At 45.8% G+C, this 13653-nt stretch overlaps 1 protein-coding gene across 1 annotated transcript in view; it reads left to right on the forward strand.

The window, feature by feature from the left end:
• LOC119559666 (tyrosine-protein phosphatase non-receptor type 21) overlaps positions 1-12029 on the forward strand; it is a 239737-nt gene extending 227708 nt beyond the window's left edge. The window contains exons 6-7 of the mRNA XM_037872722.1: positions 11236-11559; positions 11620-12029. Of these exons, the coding sequence (XP_037728650.1) occupies positions 11236-11559; positions 11620-11748 (453 nt within the window). The 3' untranslated portion in view covers positions 11749-12029. The remainder of the gene's footprint in view (positions 1-11235; positions 11560-11619) is intronic.
• The last annotated feature ends 1624 nt before the right edge of the window (positions 12030-13653 follow it).

Consider the following 13653-nt stretch of genomic DNA (forward strand, 5'->3'; position numbering starts at 1 on the left):
TTACACATGGTTGTCGCACAAAACTTAAGCACACACCCGGGGAGTCCATCTGGACCGGGAGAATAAGTTGGCGTTGTTGTTGCTAAGTCTCTTAAGAGAGAACTTTCCGTAATTTCAGGGGTAAAAATACAATTTGCCCTATTTAAGGGATTAGGGTAGTTAGAATTTGACCAAGCAGCCGAACTATAAGTAGTTTGGAAAAACTCGGCAAATAAATCAGCAATTTCAGAATCCGTCGATGCCTCCATTGAGTTAAAACGTACCGATGAAGGCAATGCTGACGACTTACGCTTGACATTAACAAAGTTATAAAACTGCTTCGGATCATTTGAAAATTCGAATTTACATCGACTTAAATACATAGAATAGCAATGACTATCGAGAACATTAAAGTCCGATCGAGCCACCACATATTTCGAAAAATCAGATGGCTTACCCGATTTTTTATACTTTTTATAGGTGTTTGTTTTAAGGTTTTTAAGTCTTTGAAGCGCATTGGTAAACCAAGGAGGCCTGTTTAGTTTTGAAGGAAGCCTATCAGGAACGCGTTCATTAAAAAAAGTATTTAACACTATATAGAATAGTTCAGTGGCACTTTCAATATCCATACAATTGTACAAGTCTGTCCAATTATATTGAGAAATCATATCGTTAAGTTTATTATAGTCACATTTTCGAAAACATCTCATTTTAGTTTGAGGAACTAAAGGAGAGAGGGTATCAACGCATGGGAGGCAGATTGTCAATTCCATTGTTGGATGATATCGGTCATCAGGTACAACAAGAGCGTCAATTCTAGATACCGTGACTTCAGACGGGTCTGAAACAAACACAAGATCTAGTTGTCTATTTAATGAATTCCGTATAAAGCTTACTTGCTGTAACGATAATTCTAAAAGACCATCTACAAAGTCATGGACGGATAAGGGTATAGCGACAAGTGAGTCAGTAGGAGAAGACCAAGAGATATCAGGGAGATTAAAGTCACCCAAAACAATCAAAAGGTCTCTGTTAGAAAGAAGGGATAGAACAGATTTTATCGCAGACAGATGGTGCTCATTAATTATTAAGTCAGAGCCAGGTGGAATATAGGAACATGTAACAAAAATAAATAAGGATTGCAAGGAAACTTTCACACTAACAAATTCAATTTCGTTATGGGTATCATAGTAAATTTTTTCAGATGTTAGGCTAGTGGAAACGGCAATCAGCACACCGCCTCCCCTACGTGAGGAGCGATCGGTCCTATAGGCATTAAAGTTATTTTACAGAACTTCAGAGTCAGATATCTCTGGTTTCAGCCAAGTTTCCCTAAAAGCCAAAATATCTGCAGTAAATGCAGAGGAGTCAGCATAAAGCTTGGGTAGCTTCATATTTAGTCCCCTAACATTTTGATAAGCCAAAAATAAACTTTTTAGTTTTTTGGCGCAGTGGAAGGTCTGCTATTTGTTCTCGGTTTATTGGGAACAAATTCTTTTATTACTAAATCATCATTAAGCCAAAAGCTTTCAGAAAGTAGTTCCTTAAACACATCAGGCGGTGCAAATATTTTAAAAGAGGATATACTACGAGCGTATGAAAATCTAAATTGTTCAACTGAAATATTCTCGGATGGAAATTTTTCACGTATAAATTACAAAACATCCTCAGATGTAGTATCTGGGGTGAATCTAGAAACAAATAATTGCTTCCTATGAGGAACAACTGACAGTTTCTTACGTCCCCCAGCAGCAGATTGAACCACACTAAGCTGACAGCCTGAATCGGTACCTACTGTACCTATAGGTACGGTCGGCACCGTAGCCGGCACTGAAGATTTTTTTACCACCAGACTTCGAGAAACAGTGACTCCACCTGAATCAGCTGTATCCCTAGGCGCAGTTGGTTCGCTTACCCCAGTGTCGACAGAAACTGCTGCAGCTACCAAGTTCGGATTTGGGGAGGATACCGTGACGGTATTAACTGCCGCTAAGCTGGCTTTTTTGCGTTTAGGCGACTCAGTTAGTAATTTTATATTATTAAATTGGGCACAAACGGAATTGAACCCCTCATTGAGCTGTTTAAAAGCACCTGAGAGATTCAAAAGGCTGTCTCGAGTCTGCTTCATAAAGCCGCTCATCTCAACTACCATTTCCTTGCAGGATCCACATGACCACATGAGACCAGAATTCAGATCAATGAAGTCTTTGACTCTGCCAGTAAATCCTGCGCATTTAACGTGCATCATCGATTCGCAGAGCCAGCAGAAAATAAAAGGGTCTTTAGTTGAAGCCGAAAGAGTACAATTTTTCTTACAGCAGACAAGAGCCATTTAAAGGAGATGAAATAAAAACAAAATAAAATATGAAAAATACCAAAGTAGGAAACAAACCGCCTTGACTTAGCCGTGTGAATCCCCTTTGGACCTCAGCTACCTGTGTCTCAATTCGAAGATTCCTGATGTCCCAATCCCGAGCGTCCCGACGTAGCGATCTTGCACCCTGTAGGCTTCCCACGGCGTTGACTTGGTGTTCACGAGCTGCTGGTTGAGTTGGTTTTTTGACTTTGATAACTGATCTTTTCCAAAGTCCACGGATCCTGTTTGCCCTCTTTGTCCTAGACCCTCGACTATCATGTAGAGCCCTATGCCTTAGCGCTTTCCTGTTGATCCTCCTGTGGCCTGTTGAGATGTGGCACTTCATCTCCTGGTCCAGAGTCCGCGGCAGAATCAAAAGTTCGGTTCTTTTCGGTATTTCCTTTTGGACACGGCACCCTCACTCTGTCCTTGAAGTCTCCAATCTCTATCTCTCCAACCTTTCTTTCTCCAACTTGTAGTTCTCCAAACTCTCTTTCTTCAATTTCTCGTTCACCTAACTATCTTTCTCCGAACTCTCTTCTTCCAAACACTCATCGCCCACCTTCTCACTCTCAAAAAACCCTCTCCGCCATGCCGTTACTACGCGCTAAATTGCCACGTATCTGATTGCCGGCAGGCCACCATGAATAATTGCCTTGGCAATTTGTGGGGAATTATTCAACTCTTCACATTCCTTCCTTTCTTCGGGAAACAAAATAGCCCCGTTCCTTTTCTCCGGCTATAATCCTTGTGTATCCAGTAGCCTTTGATTCCTTGCGATGCTCTTGATGACTCCCTCTACGCTCCTTCGACGCTCCTTCATTGCTTTCTTGATGCTCTCGATCCAGTTTGCATTCTTTCCCTCTGCGCCAGCCTCGACGAATTTAAACTCTCCCGCGCCGATACTTTATGTGTTGCCACTAGGATATTGATACATATTGATCCCCAGCCCGCTGTTCATTACAGCGTTCTACTCCTTTTCGTCGTTCCTCTGTCTGTTCACACCATGTGCGATCGATAGTTCATCGGCTATCGATACCGATGGCGAAGGGTTGCCACCTGCTCCTTGCGATGTTTCACCCTTTGCCAATATTTCCAGTATTTTCTTGTGCCCATCGATAGCCACTATCGTCTAGTGACAATCGATCGCCTACTAATCTAGGCGCCCCCTTCCCCAGGCAATAATGAGGTAAACCGGTGGACTCCGATGTGGTCGTATTCACCGCTAGCATAATCTCCGGCCACTTCTCGTCCCAGTTTCTCTGGTCCTGCCCTTCGAACTGCGCGCCCATGGTCTTGACCGTTCTATTTGCTCGTTCTGTCGGATTTTCTTGTGACGCGTAAAGTGCGGTAAATTGCTATCTGATACCCATCTCAGCCAGAAAACTTTTGAAAATGTGGCTCGCACACTGCACTCCGTTGTCCGTTATGACCACCTTCGGGACCCCATACCTTGCGACTATGCGATCGCTAAACGCTTTCTTGATCGAGTCGGCTGTCTCTCTGCGTAGCGGCACTAGAGAATCTGTTTATCAGGACTAACAGCATTTGGTAGCCGTGCTGCGCATATCGCGGCCCATGGTTCCTCTGGCACTTGGGTTAGCATTTTGCCAGCCGCCTGTATTTGTATTGGTTTAAATCTCATGCTTGTCTCGCATTTCCTTACATGGGCTCATTCGTTCCTGGCCAGTAGTATCGGGCTGTCAACCTACGTGTCCTCCCCTTGACAAGGCGTCAGCCACCACGTTTAGCTGACCCTTCCTGTACGCTGTCTCGAAGTCGTACTGTTGTAACTCCAGGGCCCATCTAGCGATCCTTCCTGAAGGGCTTTCGGTGCTGTTGAGCCACTTCAGAGCCATATGGTCGGCTACTACTTTAAAGTGGTAACCTTCCAGATACGGCTTGAGCTTTCGGATCATCCGGACAATTGCCCAGCACTCCTTCTCCGTTGTTGAATAGTTTTTCTCAGCGTCATTCAGCGTTTGGCTTGCGTAGGAGATTTCTTTTTTTTACCTCTTTCGGTGTCCTAATCAGTATTGCTCCGATGCCGTAGACGCTGGCGTCTGTTTGTAGGATGAAAGTTCTGCTGAAGTCTGCCACGAGTCTTGCCTTTACTTCCTCAAACGCCATCTGGTGCTCCGGTGTCCACTCCCACTTGCTGCCTTTGCGTAGCAGGTCATTCAGGGGTTTGACAATTCTGGAAAAATCTGGTACAAACCGGCGGTACCACGACCCTACTCCTAGGTATTGACGGAGTTCTTTGACGGTCGATGGCGGTTCCAGTTCAGCGATGGCGGCTACTTTTTCAGGATCTGTTCCTATTCCCTCGCTAGTCACTCGATGTCCCAGGTACAGCAGTTCCTTCTTAAAGAATTAGCATTTTTCTGGATTTAGCCTCAGGCTTGCTTCCTCTAGAACACTTCTCTAAGGTTTCTCTTGTGTTCTTCTAGCGTGCGACCGATCACTATTATGTCATCCTGGTAAGCGAATGCATGAGGGGACATCTCGGGGCCAAAACCCGCTGAAAAGCTGCCGACGCCGAGTGGAGTCCGAACGGCATTACCCTCTACTGAAACAGACCTTTGCCTGGTACCGTGAACGCCGTATATTGCCTGCTACTCTCTTCCAGTGGGATCTGCCAGTATCCATCCTTCAGGTCCAAACGGCTGATGTACCGCGCTTCCCTTAGTTGATCTAGGATGTAGTTTATGCGGGGCATCGGGTAGGCATCCTTCACTGACTTCGCGTTGATCTGTCTGAAGTCGACACACAGTCTCCACTTGCCTGTCTTCTTTTTCACCATCACGATGGGCTCTTTAAACGCTCTATGAGCCCCATTTGGAGAAGCTCGTCCACCTTTGCGTTGATTTCCCCTTGAATTTTTGGGTCCTTGGGGTGGTATCTCTGCTTGATTGGCTTGTCATCCTTCATTTTGATCTGGTGTTCAGCCATATTCGATATTCCCGTCCTTGTGCTGAAGTCTGCCAGCTCTGTTTCGAGGAACGCTGTAGTATCGTCCAACTCGTTTACCTGTTTAACGACTGCTACCGGTAGCTTTTCATCGAGCCATCCATTGTGACGGCTCCTGGCTGGTATTATTATCTCGTGTCCAGCAGACCTTATCTCGGTTCCGACTTGTTTCAGGACGTTCCATCCCAACACCAACGGATCCACTACTACGGGTAAAATCAACAGGCTCATGGTCACTTGTTTGTTGCCGAATTTGACCTCCACCTCGAGCTGCGCATTAATTCCGCCGCATCTTCTGTCTGCCAATCTAACTTGCCGTCTCGTCCTTGTAATCCTTCCTAGAGCAGCAATGTTGCCCGCCATTTCCTCGCTAATGAAGCTTGCCGTTGCTCCGGTGTCGATTGTGGCTTTGTAGCTGTTCCCACCAATCATCACAGCTGCGGACAACAGCTGCTCCTCCTCGGTTAGCTTACCAGTTAATTTGGAGAGGTAGCATTGTGCGATCCACGCTCCCCTCTCTGCGGCTGTGATTGCTGGCCATTTCCCGATCGTTGGCAGCAATCGACGCTCCCGTGTCTCCTGGTTGTCTGTCTCCTCGCATCTTCTGCATGTGACCTGCGTTGGTGTTGCCGACTTGGTCTTCGAAAACTTGTTCTCCTGTGTGAAATCTTCCCGTTCTTTTTCGAGTGCTTCGTACTCATCGGCTAAGATCATTAGCGTATCCAGGTCCGACACTTTGTACGCTCTTAGGAAGATCCGTAGATTTGTGGTGCAGTTCTCTTTAATGATCCTGAATGTCTCTTTCGTCGAATAGCTAGGTGGCCTCACCATCGTCTGCATGTCGATCATGTAGTCCTTGAACGACTCGCTGAAGCCCTGCTTCCGTTGGCGGAGCTGATCCGCCAGCCTGGTAAAGAAATCGCTCGGCAGAAAATAGGTGTGGAAGCTTTCAATGAACTCCGCCAAGGTTCTCCATTGCTTGTTGTTGGCGATGAACCATTTTCAAGCCCTTCCCTTAAGCAATATCTAAGTCCAAGCCGTACGTGTTGGGGGACCATTCTACCTGCTCCAGGAATTAAAATGGTTTTTCCTCCCCGTCGAACCTGAAAGACCATTCGCGGACCTGTTTAGCGACCTTTGCATAGTCCGACTGGCTGGGTCTCGAGGTCAGCGCTGCTGTTTTTCTATCTTGGCTTGACTCTCTAATGTGGGCCTCTTTTTGCAAGTTGTCAATGCTCAAGCTTGCCACTAGGTTGTCCCCTTCAGCGTTCGTTAATGTGATGCTTGGTCCGGCTCTGTTGTGGTATGTTGCTTCCAGCTCGGCCCAGGCGTCGACGAGTTGTGGGTCGTTCTCCGTTTCTGAGTAGTATTCCGACAGTGCCTTCCTCATGTCGTCTAGCTAGCCCTCCGGGGCGATATTAATCCTATGCGCGACATGGGCGAAGTCCTCCTTCTTAAGGCGGTAAATCCACTTCTTTTCCATTTTTATGTTCACTGTTGGGACAATCACGTTGGGCGCCAGATGTAACAAACTGATTTTGTTGGTCTGCTTGCTACGAAATTCGTGCGGCTAGCTCAGAAGATTGTGTGTTCGTCCCACCAAATTTATATGACGTGACTGCCCCGTAAGTCAGTGAGAAAACACAGGGTTCGAATGGTGACAGTGGGTTTTATTCTCGTGTTATTAATACAGCAAATGTGTGGCTGGGCTGGCCTCGGTATCTCATCGCCCTGGTTCCACAGGCTGCTGATGTTCCTCGTCCAGGCTTGTCGACGTGTTGACTTGACGACCGCTGTCTCCTGTGTCTCGGGATGCTCGTTGTTTGTGCCTATCCGAAGTAGACACTTCTGGGTCACACCGCGGGACAAGAGGGTAATGAGCACTTGTCGCTGACACGGGGACGCTTCGCTGTCAGGACGATCGCGTCGCGGCAATGGTAACGATGGTTACTGCGATGCCGGACCACAGGCGATGCTGAACTGCGCTGAGGTTGAGCTAACGTGGTTAGCTGCAAGTTGAGATAGTGTATTACGAGCCCTATTCCTAGAGGTAGGAAGTAGAACCGGAGAGTTATGAGGTGTGTTGATAACTCTTTTGGTTTGCAGCTGGAGTTTTGTTCAGCTTGAATAGCTGCCAGGGCGCATTGGAACTGTTCGTGCGCTGGACCCAACGTGGTTTGTTTTACATTGCACAGCATTGGTCCCTTTGACATCTTCGTGCACTGGTTCAGTTCCTCCGCAGTTAGTGCGAAATGCCAATCTCGATGATCACTAATCGCTAGATATTTGGTTTCTGTCTCTGTTGCGATTATATGATTGTGTGTACCTACTGGAATTGGTGTTAATTGATATACGTCATACTCCTCTTCGTCCACTAATGGTATTTTAGTGTGGAATATAAGGGTATCGTCCAATTCCTGGACTTCTGAGACCATCACCTGATAGATGTCATGCATAGTCTCATGTGTAACAGGTAACCGCCTTATTATGTTGATGACTGCTGTCTGTGTCCTTTTAATATGCCCTGCTATTAGTGTTAGCTACTGTGCGTCTGGTCGCTGTCCCGTATAAGTTGCATTGGTTGTATGTTCTGCTCGCTGACAACTTACAACTCCGTCGTGTTGGGGGTTGCATGCGTTCGACCCGTGCTGCGCAACCTTGCTAGACTGAGCTAGACTTGCTAGACTGAGCCGAGTAACCTTGGTTACGAACACTCGTAGTGACCCGCCTCTGCTCGATTGCCGACGCGCTGCCTCGGGGTCGCTTGTCGCGCCTTGGACTCGCAGAGAGTTCGGCCTTGTGGGCTTGGGGAAGCGTCACCGTTCTCAGAGTAGGGTGAACAAGCCTTGCTCTCTAGGGCAACGCCTTTCGAGGCAATACCTGTCCCTTGCTCTGTCCCGGACGGTACCGCTAGGTTCTTGCTCAGATCGCGCTGACAGTCAAGGCTAACGCCAGGAAGCTGCCTAGCCGTTCCTTTACGCCTAGCGCAGACGAACGTTCCACCCGGCTTCACCCCAATGCTTGACGTCCGCGACGTTCCTGCGCTCCCCAAAAAGCTCCGCGCGGCGGTGGTGACGTGGCTGCCGATGTCCTCTACGCTGTTTCTTGTCTTGCGTGTCCTTGGGCAACCGCCGTTTCGGGACTCGCTGAACCGCTGGGCTGCTCCAGGACAACGCCTCTTGAATGCTTCAACGGGTCGATCGCTCGTCCTCACACTCACACTCGGGGTTCTGGGCAGTTGCTGTTCGGGGACTTCGCCGTTAATCCCAGGGCTCTCCAGGACAACGCCTTTTGAAACCGCAAATCGATCAACCGTTCGTCCTTCGCGCCAGGTCCAGCTTGGTCGGGCAAGGTACGCTGGGTCTTAGACAACTTTCCCCCCGAGCTCACGGTTCCTCGTCGCAGGTCTCTTTTGCTTGACTCTGACAGACCCGCCGGGCGAATCGCCAGGGTGTGGTCGTGATAAAGTTGGAACCAAAGGCCTTGACTTAGCCGTGTGATGCCATCCGGACCTCAGCCACTTGTGTCTCAACTCGGAGATTCCTGATGTCCCTAGTAGGCTTCCCACGGCGCTGCATTCGACGACTCGCCTTGTTGTGGCTGCCTTGTAGTTTACTTGGTTGACTGACTGTTCCCTTTGGTATCTTGACTGATCTTGATAGTTTGACTCCTCGTGATCGACTGATCCAGCTGCCACCGCTCTGCGGCCTTATATAGGGCCTCCGGGAACCGTTATTTCCCTTTTGTACACGGCCCGCTGAATCTCTCCTCTCCGGGTCCAAAGTCCGTGGCTCTTGTTTGACCCACTTGTCCTTTACGCACAGCTTCCAACCGAGGTTCTGCCCAATGCTTCCGTCCCGCTGGTTCCCTTGATGCATGTGACACGCCCGTGTGTCGCTCCGCTGCCGAGATGTGGCACTTCTTCTCCCGGTCCAAAGTTCACGGCAGACTCCAAAGACCGGTGAAGTTCCGTTATTCCCTTTTGCACACGGCGCTCTTGCGCTGCCCACCAAGTCTCCACTCTCTCATTCTCCATCCTTGGTCTCCAAACTCTCTTGTTCTCCCACATTGGTCTCCAAACTTCCTTCTTCCGCTCCTTGATCTCCAAACTCTCTCATACTACATCCTTGGTCTCCAAACTCTCTTATTCTACATCCTTGGTCTCCGAACTCTCTTATTCTCCCACATTGGTCTCCAAGCTCTCTTCTTCTCCAACCGCTCCTCCCCGCGCCGTTACTACGCGAATTCGCCGCGTATCTGGTAAGCGGCCGGCCATCTGTTACTGCTGCTGCTGAGATTTGTGGGGAGGTATTAAACTCCTCACAATAGTCCCTGTTAAGGTAAAAATAAGCATTCGCTTTTACTTTTAATGGATGGTCCGGCTTGAAAAATTTTTGGCAGGAAGTTAAATATTGATAATCAAAACAAAATACCATTTAGACTTTTACAAAATATTAAAAATTGTGGGCGCTACACGGGCTTTACAGCTTATATAGTTTCAAAAATCTAAGCGTTTTTACGGACGGACAGACAGGCGTACAGACGGACTTTGCTAGTTCGACTCGGCTAGTGATCCTGATCAAGAATATATATATACTTTTAAGGGCCGGAAACGCTGTCCTTTACCTGTTTATACTTTCCAATGAATTTTATTTACTCTGCAAGTAACGGGTTTAGAAAGCGATTTATACAAAAAACCTATTTGTTTTAATAGAAAAAATTTAAAAATGTAAAAAATGGCTTCGACGCTATCAACGGAATTCTATTACCTTTAAAACGCTGTATCGTTTTTTTTTCAGTTAACCATGTGATCCGCTATGATGTTCACCACAAACCACCTATTTTTAGAAGACTTGTTGCCACTACCCTAAGGATCAATATTTTCTTTAATTTTTAAATATTTATACCCGTTACTCGTAGAGTAGAAGGGTATACTAGATTCGTCGGAAAGTATGTAACAGGCAGAAGGAAGCGTTTCCGACCCCATAAAGTATATATATTCTTGATCAGGATCACTAGCCGAGTCGATCTAGCCATGTCCGTCTGTCCGTCTGTCTGTCTGTCCGTCCGGATGAACGCTGAGATCTCAGATTCCTGAGCTTTTTACGCAGCGCAAGTTTATTTCAGCAGAGTGCCACGCCCACTCTTACGCCCACAAACCGCCCAAAACTGTTGCTCCTACAGTTTTGATGCTAGAATACAAATTTTAACTGAAATGCATTGTTCTTATCAATACCTATCGATAGACCTTAAAAAGTTGCCACTCCCACTTTAACGCCCACAAACCGCCCTCAATCTTCAAAAAATCGTAAGTATGAACGTGGATATCTCGGAAACTATCAAGGATAGAGAATTGGGATCTCAGATTTAGATTCCGTAGCCTTGTACGCAGCGCAAGTTTGTTACGCAAATATGGCACGCCCTTTCTAACGCACACAAACCGCCCAAACCTGTGGCGCCCACGATTTTCATGCTAGATAAAAAATTTTAACTGAAATGTTTTGGTCTCGTCTATACCTATCGATTGATCCAAAAAAAAACTGCCACGCCCACTCTAACGCCCATAACGCTTAAATCTGTCTACCGCCGGTAGGTGGCGCATTTCAATCTCGTTTTGCTGCGTGCATATCTCCATTTCCCTTTAGTCCCTTTAGCTGAGTAACGGGTATCTGATAGTCGAGGAACTCGACTATAGCGTTCTTGCTTGTTTTATTTAAATTCCAAAAGTGGTACTGTTTTTTTTACCTTTATAGCCCCGTTAATTGCTGGCGTCATAGCCAGATGATATAAGGAAAGGGTATAAAATTAAATTAGATGAAAATGTAAACACCCATGATTTTTCGCCTCGGGGATCTGATAGTCGAGGCACTCTCCTATATCGTTTTTTCTTGATTCCAACTCATATTGATAAATGTCTTTTTAACTTGCAGTTCGAAGTATATCAGGAATTCTCACAAGTCACCAATCGTTGCACCACCATTAAGTTGCGTCTTTACCACGTACCATCACGTCGGTACCGTTCTGTCTGGTATCTGCAGTATGCGGACTGGGCGGAGCAAAATTGTCCGCGTGAAGTTAATCACTTTCTCGGCTTTCTTGAAGAGCTGAGCTCCGTAAGACTCGCGTCCACGCAAGAAGTTCCGCCGGGGCACAACACAAACCCACCGATTCTCTTACATTGCATGGAGGGAGGTGGTCGTTCGGGTGTGACCCTGACTGCGGATCTTTTGTTCTACACTTTGAATCATAACGAGGTGCATTAAGAAAATGAATATAATTTGCAATTTGTTTTAACATAATTTTTACCTCTACAGGACCTAGACATATCTCGTGTGGTTGGCCAGCTTCGGCATCAGCGGGACAGCATTTTACCATCCTTGGCACAATACAAGTTTATATACAATCTCCTGATATCCTACTTAAAGCGCTCTAGGCTGATCTAAGGCTGAATCTAATAATCTGTATAATTTAATTAAACAAAATGTATCTCGATTGGTAGCTGTTGCTCTTAAAATCTAAATGTTTTGATAGCAGCTTGTTCTTACGATATATATTTGTTTTATAAACTTACCGCTTACATCGGTAATCGATCCGCTGTTCTCAAGATTGCACTCTTTATTTGCTTATAAATGATTATTTGTGAATCTTATCGAGATTTTCTTTATGACCTTAAAACGATTTCATATTTTTATCACGATAATTTACCATTCATATAGGGCAAAAAAAATAAAAAATAAATCCATTTGACAGAAGCAATGATACGGCTATGGTGTTTTTGTTTAAGTATATAAGTTAACACCGGCCAAGCGCCCTCTTCCCTTCACCCCCTCTCGACCCCGTTACCGGACACCGCACCTCTCTCATCACCCCTCTCGGCCACCCACAAACTAGGGCCCATTGCCTTCACCCCTCTCGGCCACGCGACGACACCAAACATTCAAGTGGCTATAATTTCAAGTGGCTACAATAATGCAGCCGCTAAGTTATGGGACCAGCAACGATGCAGCAGCAGAGAGAACGTCAGCGACGCAGCAACAGCGGCGTCAGAACGACAGCGGCGCAGCGACGGCGGCGTCAGAGCGACAGAACGACAGCGGGAGAATAGCAACGGCAGCAGCGCGCTTAGCAACACATTGGCAAAATACCCAAAAACCGCTGCCATCGGCATCGGGTTTCCGCAGCCGCTCTGCCAGCATTATGCTGGCGGGCAGTGCTGTTTAAGCCAACCAGCGACTCTAAGAACGATTTTAGATTTACTTCAATATGTACCCCCGACCAGAGAAGACTACTTTATCTTAAGCAATAAATCCATTGTAACGTATTGAAACGTTTACTGTTTTATTTTAAAGTAAATTCGTAAAGATTGAATACAAAGTCATAAAAGGAAGAGACGAAGAAGCTAAAAGAGGGAAGGAACCACAATGCAGTTTAATCTAACTAGGTAATATCGGGGAGTATACTCCCCTCTCTGGCCATGTCCGGTCATAACTGGCGCCCGAACAGTGTCCACTTTCTCGCGAAAGTGGGACCAAAAACTACCCGAAATTAAAAAATATTTAAAAAATTAAAATTATAAAATATTACAAAAAAAAAATCAAAAATGTGGCGTAAAAAATAGCAATTCTAAATGAATAAATACAGAATGCGGCAATTAATTTGCGAGCGGAAAATTCAAAAAGTGTCTTGAAAATCAGAAAATTAATAAAAAATAAAATATACAAAAGTTATCGTGTGTGTGGCAATCTGCTGGAAAGGCTAACGGGTGCCCAGTGGATTGTGTGGCAACCGTACATTAGTAGGCGAAACGCCAAAACGGACAAATACGGACCACCACGCCGATAAACACAAGTACACAAAAATGAAAAAGAAAACACAGATCTAATAACGCACAACGCCCCAAAACGAAAATTCCCGTACAATTTTTATAATGAACCAAAAACGAAACAAATGCTAATTACAATTTAATTTCAGAATAATAATCCTGAAGAAGAAAAAACGGATTTCCATCAAGGAAACACCAACAAAACTAAGGAGGAAAATAATAAGGGTGAGTGAAGCGATTCTGCGTAAATTTCCCTTAATATAAAAATAAATTTAAAAAAAAAAACTTGCTTATATCCCCACCTCGACCCAGAATAAACGTAAAATCTTAAATTTCCAATAAAATAAACGCTCTTAAATATTGACATTAAAAATGGAGGAAATGAAGGAGGTAATGAACCGTCTTGACTCCACCATTGCGGCTCTTACCACTCAGATGGTGGGCATGAAAGATGAAGTTAGAAAAATAGGGAAAAGGATGAACATTCTAGATACCGACTTCGAACAGCGCATCCCGGTAGCGGACA

The sequence above is a fragment of the Drosophila subpulchrella genome, unplaced genomic scaffold (assembly GCF_014743375.2).
Source record: "Drosophila subpulchrella strain 33 F10 #4 breed RU33 unplaced genomic scaffold, RU_Dsub_v1.1 Primary Assembly Seq30, whole genome shotgun sequence".
In the NCBI taxonomy this organism is placed as follows: Eukaryota; Metazoa; Arthropoda; class Insecta; order Diptera; family Drosophilidae; genus Drosophila; species Drosophila subpulchrella.